The 19,673-nt window shown below is 35.5% G+C and overlaps 1 protein-coding gene across 7 annotated transcripts in view; it reads right to left on the bottom strand.

Moving 5' to 3' along the window:
- The window catches only part of SPAG16 (sperm associated antigen 16), a 951,825-nt gene that overhangs the window by 815,711 nt on the left and 116,441 nt on the right, over positions 1-19,673 (bottom strand). For 4 of the 7 annotated variants that reach the window (XR_002339403.1, XM_021076085.1, XM_021076087.1 and 1 more), the window contains one exon: positions 7,011-7,138. Coding sequence is in view for 4 of the 7 variants with exons in the window: in XM_021076085.1 (XP_020931744.1) it covers positions 7,011-7,138 (128 nt within the window). In the remaining 3 variants the exon portion in view is untranslated. Of the gene's footprint in view, positions 1-660; positions 7,139-19,673 lie in introns of those variants that run through there. The other 3 variants (XM_021076094.1, XM_001924180.4, XM_021076092.1) reach the window with 3 other exon arrangements.

Below are 19,673 nucleotides of genomic sequence, written 5' to 3'. Positions count from 1 at the left end.
GCTCTAATATGTTGCTTCTTTATTTGGGGAATATAAACATCATAAAAATTATAGTATATCTTCAAACTTATTATAAATATACATTGTAAAATACCAGTTAAATTTATAGACATAAAAGGGATTTAATATTTAATTTGAAAACATATTTTAAAATGTAATTGTGGGCTCTTATAAACATATATAATTTATAGCAGAAACAAGAAGAGAAATATTGACCAATGCTAAAAAATTACATTTCTATAATGCCCATTTTTTGGCGTTAAAAGCTGCTTAGGGAGTTCTCACTGTGGTAGTAGGTTAATGATCTGGCAGTCTCTGTGGCAGTGCTTGTTCCATCCCCTACTCCAACGCGGTGGGTTAAAGGATCCAGCATTGGAGTTCCCACTGTGGCTCAGGAGAAACAAACCCAACTAGTATCCATGAGGATGCAGGTTAGATTCCTGGCCTTGTTTAGTGGTTAAGGATCCAGTGTGGCCATAAGCTGTGGCGTAGGTTGCAGACTCAGCTCAGATCTGGCATTGCTGTGGCTGTGGTAAAGCCGGTAGCTGTAGCTCAAATTCAACTCCTAGCCTGGGAACTTCCATATGCTGCACCTGCAGCCCTAGGGGGGAAAAGAAAAAAAAAAAATCCAGCATTGATCCTTTTTTTTTTTTTTTTTTTTTTTTTGGCGTAGGCCATAGCTGTGGCTTGGATTCAATTCCTGACCCAGGAAATTCCATATGGGGCCAAAAAAGAAAAAAAAAGCAAATTAGTCATTTTTTCCTTATTTCTGATGACTGCTTCCATGGAAAGGCATGGAATACTACTGGCATGAGCCTAACTACTTGCTAGGCAGCACACTCAGCTATGAATTGTGTTCAGCAGAGCATAACAGATTCCATTCACATCTAAGTCCACTTGGAAGTTTAATGGGCATCCCAAACTTAATATGCCCAACCCCAAATTCTGAATCTGGCCCTCCCTTATCCTTCTCTATTGCAAATTCATGGCCTCTCTACTTTCATTTTCTCTGACCAAAGACCTTGGAGTTACCTTTTTTTTTTTTTTTTGTCTTTTTTGTCTTTTTGCCATTTCTTGGGCTGCTCCTGTGGCATATGGAGATTCCCAGGCTAGGGGTCTAATCAGAGCTGTAGCCGCTGGCCTACGCCAGAGCCACAGCAACGCGGGATCCGAGCAGCGTCTGCGACCTACACCACAGCTCATGGCAACGCCGGATCGTTAACCCACTGAGCAAGGGCAGGGATCGAACCCACAACCTCATGGTTCCTAGTCAGATTCGTTAACCACTGCGCCACGACGGGAACTCCTTGGAGTTATCTTTAAATCCTCCTTCTCTCTTTCTCTCTCTCATCAAATCCAGCCTATCTGAAAATTCTGTTCACTCTCTCATCAAAAAATAAAAATCTTACCACTTAGTCTCTGCAACACTATCATACTAGGCCAGAAAATTTTTATAACTCTTTTGAATTATTGAAACAGTTCCTAACTAGTTTTCCAGCTTCTACCCTTAACCCCATGCCAGTCTATTTTCCACACAGTAGTCAGAGCATCTTGTTATATAAACCGAATTGTATAATTATTTTCAAGATCCTCTAACAGCTTTTGAACATTCTCAGAATAAAATTCACAAGATTTAGTATGATCTATAAGGCCTTAAGTCACACTCCTGCTGGTGCCCACATACCTAACTTCATTTTCTCCTCTTCTGCAAGCTCATTTGCTCTGTTTATAATGGACTCCTTGTTGGAATATTTTGGCCACACTCTCACCGCAAGGGCTTTGCATTTGCTGTTCCCCTTGACTCTAATTTTCTTCCTTATTCTCTGCACGCCTCACTTCTCTACCTGCTTCAGGTTTTCATTACAAGTCACTTTCTCAGAAAAGCCCCAGCCACTTGTGTTTAACTTCAAGTCACCCTGTACCTCATTTCCTTCTGCCTCCTTTATGTTTCTCTATAGCACTTATGGCCATCAAACATATTATAGCATATATGTGTTCATTGCTGGTTTATTACTTATTCTCTGTGACAAACACAAATACAAGTTCCCTGGGAACAGATTTCTGTATATTTAGTTAATTTTCCAGAATTGTTCCTGATAAATGTTAAATAAATTTTTGTAGAATGAATAAATGAATGTGAAAATATGCTGTCTTTCTTTTAAAAAAAAATGCAGTCATCTTACACAGCCTAACATTTATTTCACAAAAATATAGTGCATTATTTAGGACAATTAAAGCAATACCTCAGGTAAAGTTTGATGAAAGTTGGGAAATCCTCCAAATAATAAAGGACTCAGAGATCCATGCTCCATCTAGCACAAAGTTCATCACTTTCAAAGCCCTGTTATTTCAGCTATGAGAATGTAATTGGAGAAGGCAGAGAATCCCAATGGAAGTCTTGGGGGTTAACTCACTTTGGAAGGCTGGGAGAAAGAATCTTCCAACAGGAAGAGGAAACCGAATTGATAAGCATCTAGCCAGTCTCTGCCACATATGAATCAGGAAAACACTAAGATTTCATGTTCTTTTTTATTTTTATAAAATACTTTAAAACTTATGTTGTATGCCTACTGAAAACCATAATGGAAATAAAGCAGAATCATAGAATTGAAAGTAACTACATCAATGAGGAGAAAAACGTTAGTTACATATTTCAGGAACTGCCTCTTTCAAAGAGCTAACATTTGAGCTGAGATTTTAGAGATAAGAATGAGCCAGACATGCACAAATTGGAGAAGTAACAACACAAGCATAGGGAAGTGCTAGTGTAAAGACCTGGTGGCAGTGATAAGGGTGACATGTTTACACAATAGTGAGAAGACAGGGTAGCTGAGGGTCCTGGGCAAGGGGGCCTGGGAGAACGTGTGGTCAGTCCAATGGGAGGTAGGCAGCAGTCTCAACTTGCAGAGCCTGGTATGCCTCATTAACAAGATAGTATCTTATTTTAAAACAAAGGAAGACATTATTATACTTTAAGGCAGAAAATCTTTCATCTGATTTACATTTTTAAAAGATCAGTTTGGCTATTGTGAAGTAAATGAATTATTCCTGGGTAAGTTAGGGTGAATTAGTAGGCTTTTGCAATAGTATGAGAGAGGGCCATACTGATATAAATAGAAGTGGAAAATGTAAATATATTCTGGAGATAAAGCCTATCAGACTTACTCCTAGATCTAATGATGGCAATTACAGGGTAAGAGAATGAGTTATCAGAATTACTCTGAGGCCTTAGATTAAGTAAATTCACATAAGTTCAGATTCTGCTTTTGCAAAAATGGGGAAGATGAGAACATCGTTTTCTGGGGGAAAACCAGAGTTCTTCCTGAACATGATACTTTGGAGACGTCTATTGGACGTCCAAGCTCAAGGAAGATGTCAATATTAGCAATATCCCCAAGGGAATCATCGCTAAATGGAGAGTAGATAAAGCCTAAGAATGAAAGAGGCCATCTGAGAAAGTGAAGCAGCAAAAAGATGAAGCTGTGATGCTGAGACTGGGGGCAATCTATCAACCAGAAGTCTGGCAGAAGAGAAACAGCCTTCTGAGAAGACACTGAGCAGGACAACTTAGGAATCAGCAGGTAGACCCAGACCCTAAAAATAATGGAAGTCAGGAGAAAAAAAGCAGCGGTCATAGGTTGTATTGACTGCAGCTGACAGGAGAAGCAAACAAGAACAGATGAGTGACCACTGTCGGTGGGCTGGGATGAAGCAAATGACCAACAACTGCAGTTCCAGAGCACAGCAAAGGAAGGGTGCTCCACTGGAAGGGAGAATGGGAAGAGCGGGTGGAGGCTAGTTCAGTCAGCACTACAGCCAGCGGTTTTAGTGAAAAGAAGTAGAGCAGCTCTTGGGGAAATACCATAGGTTTGGTGGAAGTTGTTGTCTGGTCAAGAAGAAAACATTTTTTTAACTAATGGGAGTTACTGGAGGATATTTTCTAGGTTGGAAGGAACTATCCTATAAAGTAGAAAAAAGACATGTATCTCAGAACTTAAAAACTCTTAACTAATCTGATTTAAAATCCTTCTGATTCTTCGACCTATGAAATTGCACTCTATAAAAATGCAAATTAGCAAGACACTAAGAATTTTAAAATTATCTGGAATTCAATATGCGTTTATTTTATTATGACCTTGTTAGAAAAACACAGTAAAAATACATTTTAATGTCTGTTTTTTACAAGGAAAGAACATATAATTAACAAATTCTGCATTTAAACACAATCTAATTAATTATCTTAATATTTAAGTTCAAAGCAATTATCCTAGGTCATGCTTGTCAGAGGAAGAAAAGTATCTTGGCCAAACTCATAGGTTGTATAGTTGTATGTTACTGGCAAACGTGTATGGTTGATTGTAAAAATAGAAACTATTTCCTCAGTCTTTTTCTTTAAAATAATGTGTGGTTCATTCACGTTTTGTGGTTTTATTTTGAGTTAACCAGACTTGCTACAAAATCTTTCTCTATTCTCAAGGTCTCTGAGCTTCATCAGTGTGTGTGTGAGTGTGTTTGTGTGTGTGTGACAAAGGGAGAGAGAGAGAAATGGGGGGAAAAAGCTGCATCCTGGAATTTATAGATGCTTAGTTTATTGTTATTACTGATATTCTTTCATTATTGTTATTATTGCTATTATTGTTATTTTGATGAAGTCAAGGAACTATACACCATAGAGGAGAACTTTATTTCCACTTATGGTAATTGAAAATCAAAATAAATAAATAAATTCACAGTTTCTTATAAAGAATTTTTTTTATTCTTTAAAGAAACATATAATTGAGTCAATAAGTGTCATATTATTAAAGTACCAAATATCTCTGTATATATGTGGGGTGGGGGGATTGGGTGATTTAGCTATAAAATTGAGAAGAGAATATGAAATTATTTGAGGAACACTAGAAAATTTACAAATGAATTTACATTATGGCTACTTAAGGACTGATGTTACATACTGAGAGTACAGAAAAAGTAGTATAATAAAATAGGTGGAAGAGAAATGAACCCCTGAGTTTAAAAAAATGGCAGTATAAAGAAATAGAAACTAAGACAAATTGCAAGACAAGAAAGAAAAAAAAAGGCCCAGGTAAATGAGCTGTCTCAAAGTCACAGCTTAATCTTCCTTTGAGGTATGTCATTCCAGAAGATTAGTGATTATATTTTCTACTAGTGATTCATTTTTTTTTTTTAACTACCTATCTCCTAATGCTAGAATCTTCTCTCCTAATGGGCTAGCTAGTGAAGATTATGACAGAGAAATTATTCCCTGGGTCTGCAGTAGTAGTTATCAAGGCAGCTGTCTTTCCAAAGGCTGCAAATAAATCAAACTGAATCAGATTTTGTCTTCGACTAAGAGCTAAATGTTTCCCTCTTCCTCTTCTCCACATTTTCATTTTAAAAAACTTCTCCCTTAACCTCTACTTTATCGCTGATCAACATATCTCATTCTCTCTGTAAAATACTTGGAGCTCTCAGACCCTGCTCCGGCAGACCTGCCCAGGGTTGCTCCCACCAGCAAAGGTCCATGATTACAAAGAGTCGAAGGAGCTTGTTACTAAACCTCCTCATAAGCCAGTTGTGTTTGCTATTGTAATGTAATTAAATATTAATCAAGGTGATGAAATACAAGTGTGATGAGAATTACTGTCAATAAAAATTAAATTAATGCCATGGGCGGTGAGGAGATCATCATCTGAGTGTCTGAAGTTCTTGTTTCAGACTAAGAAAATCATAAAATTGAAATTGTTAGTGATGCATTATTGGTATAGCTTATGCAAGACATATGATGTAGAATTCCAATAAACAGTCACTTAATCAAAGAAAAGACCATGGCCTTACATGAAATGACTGCCATGTGAATGCAAATGAACCTTTTAAGCTGAAATAGAATACTTAAGCTGTGAACGTACCATTACGATTCCTTTTACTAACAGAGCTGTTCAATAAATTGACCTACTGGTTGGTCATGGTAGGTAAGAGCTTATATCCTGTGCTCTTAAGAAAGATACCATAGACAATATTATTGCTACATGAAAATAAACAAATAGGGTTCAGAAAGTAAATTACACATACAGTCATTGAGAGCAAAGGAAACAGTGTGAATGACAAAAAATAAATAAAAAATCCTCACCACAGCTAAATGTAAGTTATTAGAGTTGGTTTACATCCTATTCTGAGTCATCTGTTCTCATTAAAGTATAACAGGGGTGACTATATATAATGTCTGCCATATACTTTTGTACAAATCTTAGATTTCCTGAAGATCAATAACGTAAACTTGGGGTTATGTAAACAAATACAATAAAATATTACTTACCTGAACCATAATCAAAATGATTTATCCATGATTATATACAAAAGCTGACCATTTACTCAAATTTCAATGTACCATAGAACTCTATGATAGAATATACACATATTTATCCCCCAAAAGTATCTTTCTCAAAAACTCTGAACAATAGAAGTATATATTTTACAAGATTTAAATAAATTCCTATGAATGTAAATATGCAGATTAGTGAAATAATGCATTTTTAATAAATACCAAATAAGTAGTAAGTCTTGTCTTTAAATTGACATAATTATGGTTCACATAGCTATGGTCCTCAAAACAAAACTATTTGTTAATGAGAAAAAAACATACTTTTTTTTGTAAAAAAAATTGTCAAATTGTAAGTAAAATAATCAAATGCAATGCATAGTGGCTGAGATCCTATTTTTAAAATAAATCCTACAAACCTCTAAAAACAATTTGCACCTTAAGCCAGAACTGTAATACCCACATTAAATATGCACAATAGTGCACTTAGCCTGTACTGCCACCAAGTGCCTAAACCAATTAGTTTTGAGATTCTTGCAACAGCTTTAAGCAGATTCTTTCAGTGTTAGAAGTAGCAATTTGGAAACAGGCTAAAAACAAACCACTTTGACCATGAATGACTGTAATAAAAGAATCATAACTTAGACACTATTAGGCAATCTCAAAGGTATTAATAAAGCATTAAGAATCCTACCAGCTCACTGGAAGTTCGTGAAGTCTAAATATGTTATTCAGCTTGTAGTCAAATTTTGCTGGACAAATATTTTCTTTACATAAACACGGGTTTGGATTTGGTTGCATATTTGTGGGAAATTCTGAATCCTAGAGAAAAAATAAAGCAAGACCTCTATGTAAAACAGACAACTCACTGTACACATTGATACAGTCTTATTTAATATTAAATTACAATGTAAATATTACTCTTATAAACCATCAGGATATACCTTCAGTCCTTCAGTCCTGATTTTAGCTTTGAGAAAATATACAAAAAAGATAAATTTTTAAATAAGGCATATACATTCTTGCATAAGTCTAAACTGTATTCTACATAGCAAAAAGTATTGGCAAACATCCCCTTCTTGAATCACAATGAAGCACAATAGAGTACTGTCTCATGTTATTGGTCACTTGTCCTTTTTCAATTATTTTCCATCCCCAATGGTAACATCAGCAAAATGTGCGATTATTTTTATACTCCTTTTGTCCTCTAAAAATGGTGAACTAAAATCCTTTTAATTGAGTAACAAAATAACAGCAACCAATTGATAATTATAACTGATAATTACAGTTTTATTTAAATCTGAAGCCTCAGGGATAATGTGAAGAAATTTACTAAAGAGAAAATATTTCTGTCATTTTAAATCACACATACATTAGCATCTATACCTGCCATGTGATAGTCACTTCCCTTCCCATCCAGCAAACTCTAACTAGAGATCATGAGAAAGTAGTGTCTCCTTATTGAAAGAAGATATGCTACTAATAGCATGTAATTAACACTTGATGGCAGATTAATTGTTCGACTCCATAAAAAAAGGGAAATAATGTGTTTTTCCTTAATATTTTAAAATTGCCTCTAAAAGGGGGAGACATGCTGTTTCTTAGTATACTCATTCATTTATTCAAAAATATTTATAACTGCTACTTTATGCCAAATATTATTCTAGGCATGGGGAATGCACCAAGGAACAAAGAAGATAAAAAGACTTGCCCCTGTGGAGGAGACATTACAGAGTTGGAAATGATAAATCCAATTTTCATTGATGAAGTCTTTTTCTGATTAGCAAAGTAATATACATTCACATAGAAATTTAATGCAATTCATTCTACAAAGAAAAAAATTAAAGTTATTCTTACCACCTAGATGTAATTACTATTAATACTTTCATTTAAAAAATTTGTCTCTCTTGATTTGTTTTTTGTTTTTTTTTGTCTTTTTAGGGCCACACCCGTGGCATATGGAAGTTCCGAGGCGAGGGGTCAAACTGGAGCTGCAGCTGCCAGCCTACGCCACAGCCACAGCCACATGGAGATCCGAGCCACATCCGCAGACTGCACCACAGCTCATGGTAATGCCAGATCCTTAACCCACTGAGCAAGGCCAGGGATCGATCCTGCATCCTCACAGATATTAGTCAGGTTTGTTACCACTGAGTCACAATGGGAACTCCAGCCTCTCTCGATTTTTATAAAATCAAAACAATGATCTATTATCCACCCTCCATTTTTCATTTAACACTATATCACTGCATTTTCACATTATTCAGTCTGTTTTGAAAGAATGATAAATGCCGTATTTTATTTCACATCAGCTATTTTTTTCTCTTATGACTATCAATGCTATAAAAAGAATTTTTGCCTCTAAATCTGCACTTTACATCCTTAAAGCACAATTCTAGAAGTGTAAATAAATAATAAGCCAAATAAAATAAACATTTAACAAAAAACATACCTCTTCACAGATTCCTTTTCAGAATTATTATAAGAATTCATACCCCTGCCAGTTATATTGTACTGTGTATACATCATTTCTTTGTTACAGGGCACACTCACGCATTGTATGGTCAGGCCACTTGAGAGGGCTGTCCTCTTGCTCTCTGCAAATCCCCTGCTTGACCAGTGCTGCTTCACCTACAGCCTGCCCTACTCACATGACCTCCCTACAGACTTGCACCAAGCCCCAGCTAGAGATTATTCAGAACTCTTTACTTTGCCTATCAAAGGGGTGGTAAAGGGGTTGTGGAGAAAAGGGAACCCTCCTGCACTTTTGGTGGGAATGTAAGCTGGTACAGCCACTATAGAGAACAGTATGGAGGTACCTTAGAAATCTATACATAGAACTACCATATGACCCAGCAATCCCACTCTTCAGCATATATCCAGACAAAACTTTCCTTAAAAAGACACATGCACCTGCATGTTCATTGCAGCTCTATTCACAATAGCCAAGACATGGAAACAACCCAAATGTCCATTAACAGACGACTGGATTAGGAAGATGTGGTACATATACACAATGGAATACTACTCAGCCATAAAAAAGAATGAAATAACGCCATGAGCAGCAACATGGATGGAACTAGAGTCTCTCATACTGAGTGAAATAAGTCAGAAAGAGAAAGACAAATTCCATATGACATCACTCATATCTAGTATCTAATATACAGCACAAATGAACCTTTCCACAGAAGAGAAAATCATGGACTTGGAGAATAGTCTTATGGTTGCCAGGGGGGATGGGGAGGGAGTGGGAGGGATTGAAACCTCGGGGTTAGGTTAACGGATGCAAACTATTGCTCTTGGTAAGGACTAACAGTGAGATCCTGCTGTGTAGCACTGAGTATGTCTAGATATTTACAACACAGCACGACAATGGGAGAAAAAATTATGTATACATATATGTGTAACTGGGTCCCCATGCTGTACAGTGGGGAAAAAAAAGTGTGTTGAGGGAAATAACAATAAAAAAAATTATAAATAAAAAATAAAAAAAAAATTTAAAAGGGGTGGTGAGGTGCCTGCTCTCAGCTGGTTTCTCTCGTAACTGACCTCAATTCCCCCAGTAACTTGTAAGCTCCTCTGCCCCAGGGATGGAACACTGGCCCTTCCCACCACTGTCCCCTGCACACCAAGAGGTATAGCTTCAGGACCTTACTTCAGACGTACAAGCTCCTCCATCCATTATACCATTGATGTTTCTGTCCCTCACTCCTGGCTCTTTCTTCAGTCTTGAAGCCGGGCAAGCAAAGTGTGCAGCCCAAGACACACACACACACACACACACACACACACAATGTGTCTCTGTCCGAGGGCTTGTAGGTCTGTGGTGCAGCACCATCTCCCCCCTCAACACACACTCTGTCCCTCACTCCTGGCTTTCTTCAATCTTGAAGCTGAGCATGTAAAAGGCTTGTATTCCTGCAGTGTAGCCCAGCACACACACACACACACACACACACACATGCACGTACACATGAACACACAAACATTCATATTTAATAATTTCTTTGGCTAATATTTATTATTGAGTGTCTATTTCAGGACAGGCCTTGGTTTCAGCTCTTATATTACTGACCAAAATAGACAAAGTTGCCTCCCTTGTGGAACCTATGTTCTAGCATGAGGATACTATAAAAATAATAAGTATGTAAGTTATAAGGTTAAAAATCTGAAAAAATGCTAATTCATATATAAAACCATTTTTCTGGTGTTTCTCCAATTAGCTGATTAGGTTAACTATTTTTGTATTGCTTTTTGCTCCTCATTTTTTTCTCGACTGTATATATTATGCCTTTTAGCCATTTTCCTATTATTGCAATGATACTTCATTTTAATAATATTGCTTGGGTTGGAAATGGAGGGAGAGTAAATTATTATGTCAGAAAATATAGCAAGGTGGAGCGGAATCAGTCATAATAAAAATTTTTGTCTACATGTAGATATCTAAAACCATGAAGTTATTGTCTATAGCAATTTGCATAAGCACTATTCAATCATTATATAAAACTAATACAATGAGGCATGAAATAAACCTGATCAACTAGATTTAATAAAACCTAATCAACTATATCCTGTTTGGCACAGCTGAGAAGAATATAGGAAAATAAAATAACTGAACAACTATTTAAAACAAGAGCAGTAAAGGCCTAGTCAGAGCAATCCTACCGAAACATAGATGCACTTTTAGGCACAAAACCTAAACCCAGCCTGTATTCTGAAACATTCAGGAGATAATAGCCAATAAGATGGCAGGCAAGAACAGGGAGGTAAATGTGGGATACACATATAAGGACAATCCATAGAGGAGAGAGGAAACAAAATAAATCTTAAAACTATTCTTTCAAGCTACGTAACCATTACCATTTCTTTGTATTGACAAAGTACAACTGGAGGGCAAAGCTAAATTCTCAGTAACATGCCTTGATAGGTCAGTGGTTCTCAACTCTTGAGTACACACTGAAATCACCCAGCAGCTTTTTAAAAAAATACCAAGACCAGGTCCCACCCCAGACCAATTAAGTAATAATTCCTGAAAGTGAGGCTCTGACATTGGTATTTATTTTATTTTAAAGTCCCCCATGTGAAATAAAAGTCAGGACTGAAAATCTTTGTTTTTCCTCACAATTCAGCTTCACTACATACCAGAATCTGAATTTAGCCAAGCCTTTTAACAAACATTTTAAGCCGTATTTTCTCACCTATAAATTCAACCAAAATCATACCAAATTCATAGATGGCTGTGAGGATTAAGTGAGATGATTTCTGTGAAGCACTGATCATGTGTTTGGCACCTAATAAATCCTTAATAAACACTAGTGATTTCTATGTTTAATTTTATTATTGCTGCAATTAGTGGCACATGTTACTTTCAACTGTTGAGAAAAGGTGAATATACTCATTAGGAGTTATTTCATACTCTATTTATTATAACATAACCTATCTTAATCAAATCCTAGGTTTAATATTCTCCTGGAATATGGATTAAAGCAAAGCAGACTTTGGTATGATTCCCACCTGTCAGAATCAGTCCTATATCTAGTTAACTGCTGTTTATCTCTCTTTGTCCCAGGATCAATAACAAAAGGAGTTCTTGCTTCACTGGACAGCCAGTTGGGATTAAATACAGACTTGCTGCTTATATTCACAGGATGAAAGAACAGATGGGTAACTTGCTCTCATCTCAGTGATATATCAGTTAGGCATCCCCTGCATCTACACTGATTGGGAAGCCAATTATCTATTTGGCCTCCTTCCACAGGAGTCTCTTGGGTACCCAGGCTCCATCCCTATGCCATTGACTTGTATCTGCTTCTCGATCTTGTTCATTGCTTTCCACTGAGCCAATATTCATGGGAATTACCCAGAATAATCTTGAATCTGGAAGCTCAAAATTATTCATTCTACATTCGTGTGTTTACCTTGTGTCAGGCATTAGGTTAGTTACAAGACCACAAATATAAGTAGAATATACTCTTTCCATTGCAAGGATTCACAGTCTCATGAAGGAACAACTTAAATGAAAAGAAAAGCTATACTAGCCATATACAGAATACATTAAGGTGAAGAAATAACCAATAAGACTTCTGGAATGAAGTAGATAAAACTATCATTAGTTGTATATATTTTGATTACATCGATAGATGATAGAGATAGATAATGTGTATGAAGTCAAGTGGGAAAAAGAATTACTACTAAGAAATTTATTAAACCTAAAGAAAGAAAAACACACTTTATTCAGAGATATAAATCAAGGGCTGATTTAATATCAATATTCTATGAACTCAAAGTCTATTAACAAACTTACTAAAAAGTTTGATTTAAATATTTAATTCAGGGAGTTTCCATTGTGGCACAGCAGAAACAAATCTGACTAGTATACATGAGGATGTGGGTTTGATCCCTGGCCTCACTCAGTGGGTTGGGGATCTGGCATTGCCATGAGCTGTGATGTTGTGGTGGCTTTGGCTTAGGCCAGCAGCTGTAGCTCCTGTTCAATCCCTAGCTTGGGAACTTCCATGTGCCATGGGTGAGGCCCTAATAAAAGCAAAAACAAATTTTTTAATGCAATTCAAATAAAATCTTCAGTGTGAATTTTGAGAAGCCTTAAAAAATTATCCTAGAATTTATCTGGAATAAAAAAAATCAGGCAAAGTTGCTTTGATATTTATAATATCTCCATTTTACAGTCAAGAAAACAAACAGAGTAAACAATCCAAATATAAGCAACAAGTGTAAGTCTAAATGATTCCAAATCTAACAATTTTTTTCAACTATTACAAAATGATGACTGAACAAGAATGGACTATTTCTTTAACCATTCAGTTATCAAATTTAATCAATAAAAAAGTTTTGATAGCATAATATTGCAATCTGTTGGCCAAGATATGGAAAAAATATTCTCTCATTTGAGGTGAATGTAAACTGATTTGGCTTTTTCAAAGGGCAAATGGAAATGTCTATTAAAATAAAAATTGTCTTGGCAATTTTATATCCAGGAATTTGCTTTATGGGTATTCTCACAAAGCTTCACCAAATTACATACATGAGTTTTCTTTTTTGTTTTTGTATTTGTTGTTGTTTTTGTGATTTGCTTGTGCTTTCTAATATGTAGCATTTCTTATAATATTAGATATTGAAAACAATTTAATTGTACATCAATACCTTGATTTAATTAAAAAAAACTATCATACTATTCTGGTATACTATCTTCAAATGGAATGAGGTACATGCAGTTCTGATATAATCCTAGTACACCAGTATGGCCTTTTTGGTTGTTGAAATACGGAAAGATACTTAACAACATTTGGAAAACAGCTGATATCCTTAGTACATACTCCATGTTCCTCTCAGTCCCACCACTCTAGTTCCTCCTTTGGGTACCCTCCTACCCCTGATGTATTCATTATCTTGTCTGAATTAAGGTAGTTCCTGGCACACCTGGGCCTCCAGGCTCATTCTCCCACCCTACATCCATCATCAGTGCTGACTGGTCAGTGCTCATGCTTTAATGGTTGTTAAACATTTTGAATATCATTCTAAATTTATATATACTTATACAAAATTATACTTGATATATTGTTAATTTTAAAAAGAAATTTACAGAGTGGCAAATAAGGAAAATCATTCCATTTTCACAAAATATAAAAAAAGTTCTACATATCTAAGTGATAATGTATGTATGAAATATTTTAAGGAGAGACAGAGAGAGCAAGAATCTTAACAGTGATCACCAGGAGGAGATCAAGATGGTGGACTTTGGAGGGTGTGGAGCTCATAGGCCCCCACAAACACATCAAAAATAAATCCACATGTGGACCCGATTCTCACTGAAAACAAACTGTAGACTGGTAGAAAGACTCTTATACAAACAAGAGTGTAAGAAAGACCCACACATAGCAAAGTAGGACAGGAAGAGAGGTGATCAGATTGGGACCTGAGACTCTAGGAAGGAACAAAGAAGAGGAGAAGGATTATATGGGCTTGGGGGCTCCTCCCAGGGAGTGGGCAGTTGGAACCACAGATTGAGTGCTCCAGCCCTGAGGTATGATGCTAGGAGAACCACTAAAGAGCTAAAGACATACACAGACCGCAAGTGAGGAGACAGGAAAAGATATTCATGCAAATGGAAATAATGAGAGATGGGGTAGCAATATCATATCAGACAAAATAGACTTTAAAACAAATTATGTAGCAAAAGACAAAGGGTACTATACAATGACAAAGGGATAAATATAAGAAGGGGATATAACAATCATTACATATAAGTGCTAATAGAGGAAAACCTAAATATATGAAGAAAACATTAAGGGAGACATAAAGAGAGAAACTAACAATGATACAATAATACTAGGGTTATTTACACACTACTTACATTAATGGATAAGTCATCCAGATAGAAAATAAAGAAACAGTAGTCTTCAGTGACACATTAGATCAGTTGAACTGAATAAATATTTACAGCACATTGCATCCAAAACCAGCAGAATACATATTCTTTTCAACTGATGTGGAACATCCTTTAGAATCAATCGCTTGTTACGCCACAAGAAAAGTTTCAACAAATGTAAACTCAACATCTATTCATGATAAAAACTTTCATCAAAATTTGTACAGAGGCAACATCTCATAAAGTCCATTTATGACAAACCCACAGCAAACATCATATTCAACACTGAGAACCTGCCTAAAAAAGTTTTTTGCCTAAAATCAGGAACAAGACAAGGATGCCCAGTATTACCACTTCTGTTTAACATAATATTATAAACTCCTGGCGCATAAATCAGACAAGAAAAAGAAAAGGTGTCCAAATGGGAAGGAAAGAAATAAAACTCACTATTTGAATATGACACGATACTATATATAAAAAAACCTTAAATCTTCACCAAAAAAACTTTTAGAACTAATAAAACAACTCAGTAAAGATGCAGGACACAAGATTAATATACAGAGGTCTGCCTTTCTACCCACTAATAATGAAATATCAAAAAGAGAAAAGAAAACAATCTCATTTAAAACCTCAACTAAAAAAAAATAAAATAAAATACCTTGGAATAAACTTAGCCAAGTAGGTAAAAGACTTATACCCTGAAAATTGTAAGACATTCATGAGGAACACTGAAGATGATACCAAGGAATTGAAAGATATCTGGTGTGCATAGACTGGAAGAATTAATGTTGTTAAAATGTCCACACTACCTCAAGTGATCTATAGACTTAATACAATCACTATAAAAAAACTCATGACATTTTTCACAGAATTGGAACAATCAATTCTAAAACTTAAATGGAATCAAAAAAAAAAAAAAAGACCCCAAATGGGCAGAGCAATCTCAGGTGAAAAAATAATAATACAAAGCTGAAGTTATCACACCCCCTGACTTCAGACTGTACACAAAGGGACACTAATCAAGATAGTATCGTATGGAGAAAAAAAAAAAGCAGAAATACAGATTAATGGAACAGAATAGGGAACCTATGTGTTGATTTTTTTAATTAGTCTCCTAAGGCAAAAAGAAACAAGCTAAAATAAGCAATTGTGGCCTATTTAAACTTAAAAACTTGCACAGCAAAGGAAACATTAACAAAACAGAAAAATAACCAACTGAATGGGAAAAAATAAATGATATGACGAATAAGGGGTTAATATCCAAAATATATAAGTAGCACATACAACTTAATTATCAAAAAAATAAGCAATCCAATTAAATAATGGACAGAAGACCTGAATAGTAAATTTTTCTAAATAAGACATATAAATAAGTACATGTTAAGATATATAAATAAGTACATGTTAGGCTGCTCAATATCACTATTAATCAGATAAATGCAAATCAAAACCACAATGAGCTATCACCTAATATCTGTCAGAATGATAAATTGTCTCATAAATCTGTCTACAAATGATAAACAATGTCAAGGACATGAAGAAAAGGGAACTCAAGTACACTGCTTGTGGGAATGTAAATTGGTGCAGCCACTATGGAAAACAGAATGAAGGTTCTTCAAAAAACTGAAAATAAGACTACCATGTGATATAGCATTTCTACTACTGTGAATATATCTGAAGAAAAAAATATACTAATAAAAAGATATATGCATGCCCTTGTTCATGGCAGCATTATTTACAATAGCCAAGATATGGAAGCAACTTAATTGTCCAGCAACAGATGAATGGATAAAGACATGGTATAAATACAATGGAATATTACTCAGCCATAAAAAAGAAGGAATTATTTTCATTTGCAACAATGTGGATGAACCAGAGGTATCAGAAAGGGAAAGACAAAAACTCTGCTATCACATATAGGTAGAATCTAAATATTAAAATAGGCATTCCCATCATGGCACAGTGGAAACAAATCCAACTAGGAGCCATGAGCTTGAGGGTTTGATCCCTGGCCTCACTCTGGCATTATGGTGAGCTCTGGTGTAGGTCCCAAATGCAGCTTGGATCCTGCATTGCTGTGGCTGTGGTGTAGGCTGGCAGCTGTAGCTCTAATTCAACCCCTAGCCTGGGAACCTCGATATGCTGTGGGTGCGGCCCTAAAAAGACAAAAGACCAAAAACAAACAAATAAATAAATAAACTTAAACAAATGAATATGGCAAAACAGAAACAGATTCATATACACTGAATGAACTTGTGGTTATCAGTGAGGAGAGGAAAGGGTGGAGGGGAAAGACAGGGGTTGAATATTACAAACTTCAGTCTAAACTAAATAAGCTATAGGGATATATTGTACAGTATAGGGAATGTAGCCAATATTTTATAACATTAAATGGTGTATAATATATAAAACCATTGAATCACTGTGTACACATGAAACTAATATTATAACTGAGCTTTATTTCAAAAATATATATAAAACTTTAAAAATAGGGAGGCAGCTATGAATGTACATAGAAGCACTATTTATGATAGCTAAGCTATGGAATTAACCCAAATATCAACGAATAGATAAAGATATGGTATATATGGACAATGGAATATTACTCAGCTATAAAAAATAATGAATTAATACCATTTTAAGCAATATGGATGGACTTAGAGATTATCATACAAAGTAAAGTAAGTCAAACAAAGACAGACATCAAATTATATCACTTATATGCATAATCTTAAAAAAAATGATGCAAGTGAACTTATTTACCGGAGATACATTCACAGACATAGAAAACAAACTTATGGTTACCAAAGGGGAAAGAGCAGAGGGGTAAAATGGGAATGTGAGATTAAGATATATACATTACTCTATATAAAATAAATAATGAACAAGCCTACTTACTATGAGTGGAAGAAAGCAGGGCCATAGATCTTGAGCCTGAATGCTTGGTCATGAAAAATCATGACTCCCTCTTTGAATGCCAAAAGGGATGTGCTAGGAAAGAACAGATACTGCTTTGCTAAGACAAAATAAGGGGCTAAAGCAGTCTCTTTGCTGTTCTGCAGGAAGTTGCATTATGCCCTAGATAAATGCTCTCGTGAATTTGTTGCTAGTGGTTCTCTCATCAGGAGATAGTGTTGAAGCTCCCTGTGCTGGTTTAGCAAAATGTATCTATAATCTTTTTGAAAGTTCTGCTTCCCACACTTCTGCACATAGCCTTTGTTCACAATCCTAATAAAAGACAGACACTGAATTTGATCGGGGCTCTTGCTTTTCACAGCATTAGCCATCTCTGTGTTTTTCTTAAGCTGACCTCCAGGCACAGGCCTAAGTTCAGATTGTTGTGAACGATGACAACTTATAGCACAGGGAACGCTATTCAGTATAATAACCTATAATGGAAAAGAATCTGAAAAAGAATATACATAAATATATATGTATATACACACATATATATGAATCATTTGGCTGTAGAGCTAAAACACTATAAATCAACTATACTTCAATTTTAAAAAGGAAAAAGTAAACTTAAAAAATAACAAATCTTTAAAAAATTAAAATATTAAAGAAGAAATCTAAAACGTGGAGGCAGGAGTTTCAGGATCATAGAAGGGGATGTGATGATGGAAAAAGAATTTACAGTGATGTACTGTGAAGATGGAGGAAGAGCCCATGAGCCAAGGAATCTAAGCAGCCTCTCAAGTTGGAAAAGGCCAGGAAAGGATTCTCCCCCAGAGGCTCCAGAAGAAACCAGCCCTGACACCTTGATTTCAGACTTCTGCCCTCCAGATCTGTGAGCTAATAAATAAGGGTTTTAAACCAAAAACAAAACAAAACAAAGCAAAAAAACCCATTGTTACCAATGGATAGAGTAGAGATCAAAGCAAAGGGAATAGATTAATTACATTTGACATCATATCTTTCTTTACTGTTTGGATATTTTATCACATATATGTATTCTTAAGTATTCAATTAAAGTAACGTATATAAAGAATCTAACATACACATATTAAGGCCATCTCGTTTTAACTAGTATTTTCAAACTGTGGCTTACCTGGATATGATGCAGTTAAAAACCTGTTTTCAATGACTTGTCAAATAAAACAAATTTGGCAGCTATAGCTATAGAGACTATGGAGCTTGGGCTTATCAGACACAACCTAGAATAGATTTACAAGGAGATCCTGCTGAATAGCATTGAGAACTATGTCTAGATACTCATGTTGCAACAGAAGAAAGGGTGGGGGAAAAAACTGTAATTGCAATGTTTACATCTAAGGATAACCTGACCCCCTTGCTGTACAGTGGGAAAATAAAATAAAAAAAAATAAATAAATAAGGAACAAGGATATATTGTATAGCAGAGGGAATTATAACCATTGACTTGTAATAAATTTTAATGGAGTGTAATCTGTGAAAATACTGCATTACTAAACTGTACAACTGAAACTAATATAATATTTTAAATCAATTATACTTCAATGAAAATTTTTAATAAAATAAAAATGGAGAAAAATAAAAAAAAAATTTAAAAAAAAGAGCTTCTCTACATCTCGCTGCCTCCCTTGCAGTTAATCTGAGTTAAAGTTACTGGGTTTTGAAAAATGGGATGTTAGTAGAAATGATGGAAGCCACTTCCAGTCCTAGCCTTTAAATATCCCAGTGTAGTTCACCATCTCCCTTCCACAGTGACTTTGGAGGTCTATGTTCCAGACAGGGTAGCCACCAGACAGCTGCCCCTATACCCAAGTCACTGAATGGAGGAGAGCCACACTGGGGAATTACACTGTCCACAGTCAGAATGAACCTTAGTTGTAAAAGCACTTTGGATTTGGGGGCTTATCTCTCATTTCAGCTAATATTTACATTGGCCAATACAGTTGAAAATGATGATACTTAATAATCAGTCATTTATATTAATTTTTAAAAATACAAGGTCAAAAGATGAATGCTTTAAAATAGTGCATTTAATGA

Source organism: Sus scrofa, chromosome 15 (genome assembly GCF_000003025.6).
Source record: "Sus scrofa isolate TJ Tabasco breed Duroc chromosome 15, Sscrofa11.1, whole genome shotgun sequence".
Taxonomy (NCBI): domain Eukaryota; kingdom Metazoa; phylum Chordata; class Mammalia; order Artiodactyla; family Suidae; genus Sus; species Sus scrofa.
This window is presented reverse-complemented; position numbering and strand designations above follow the sequence as displayed.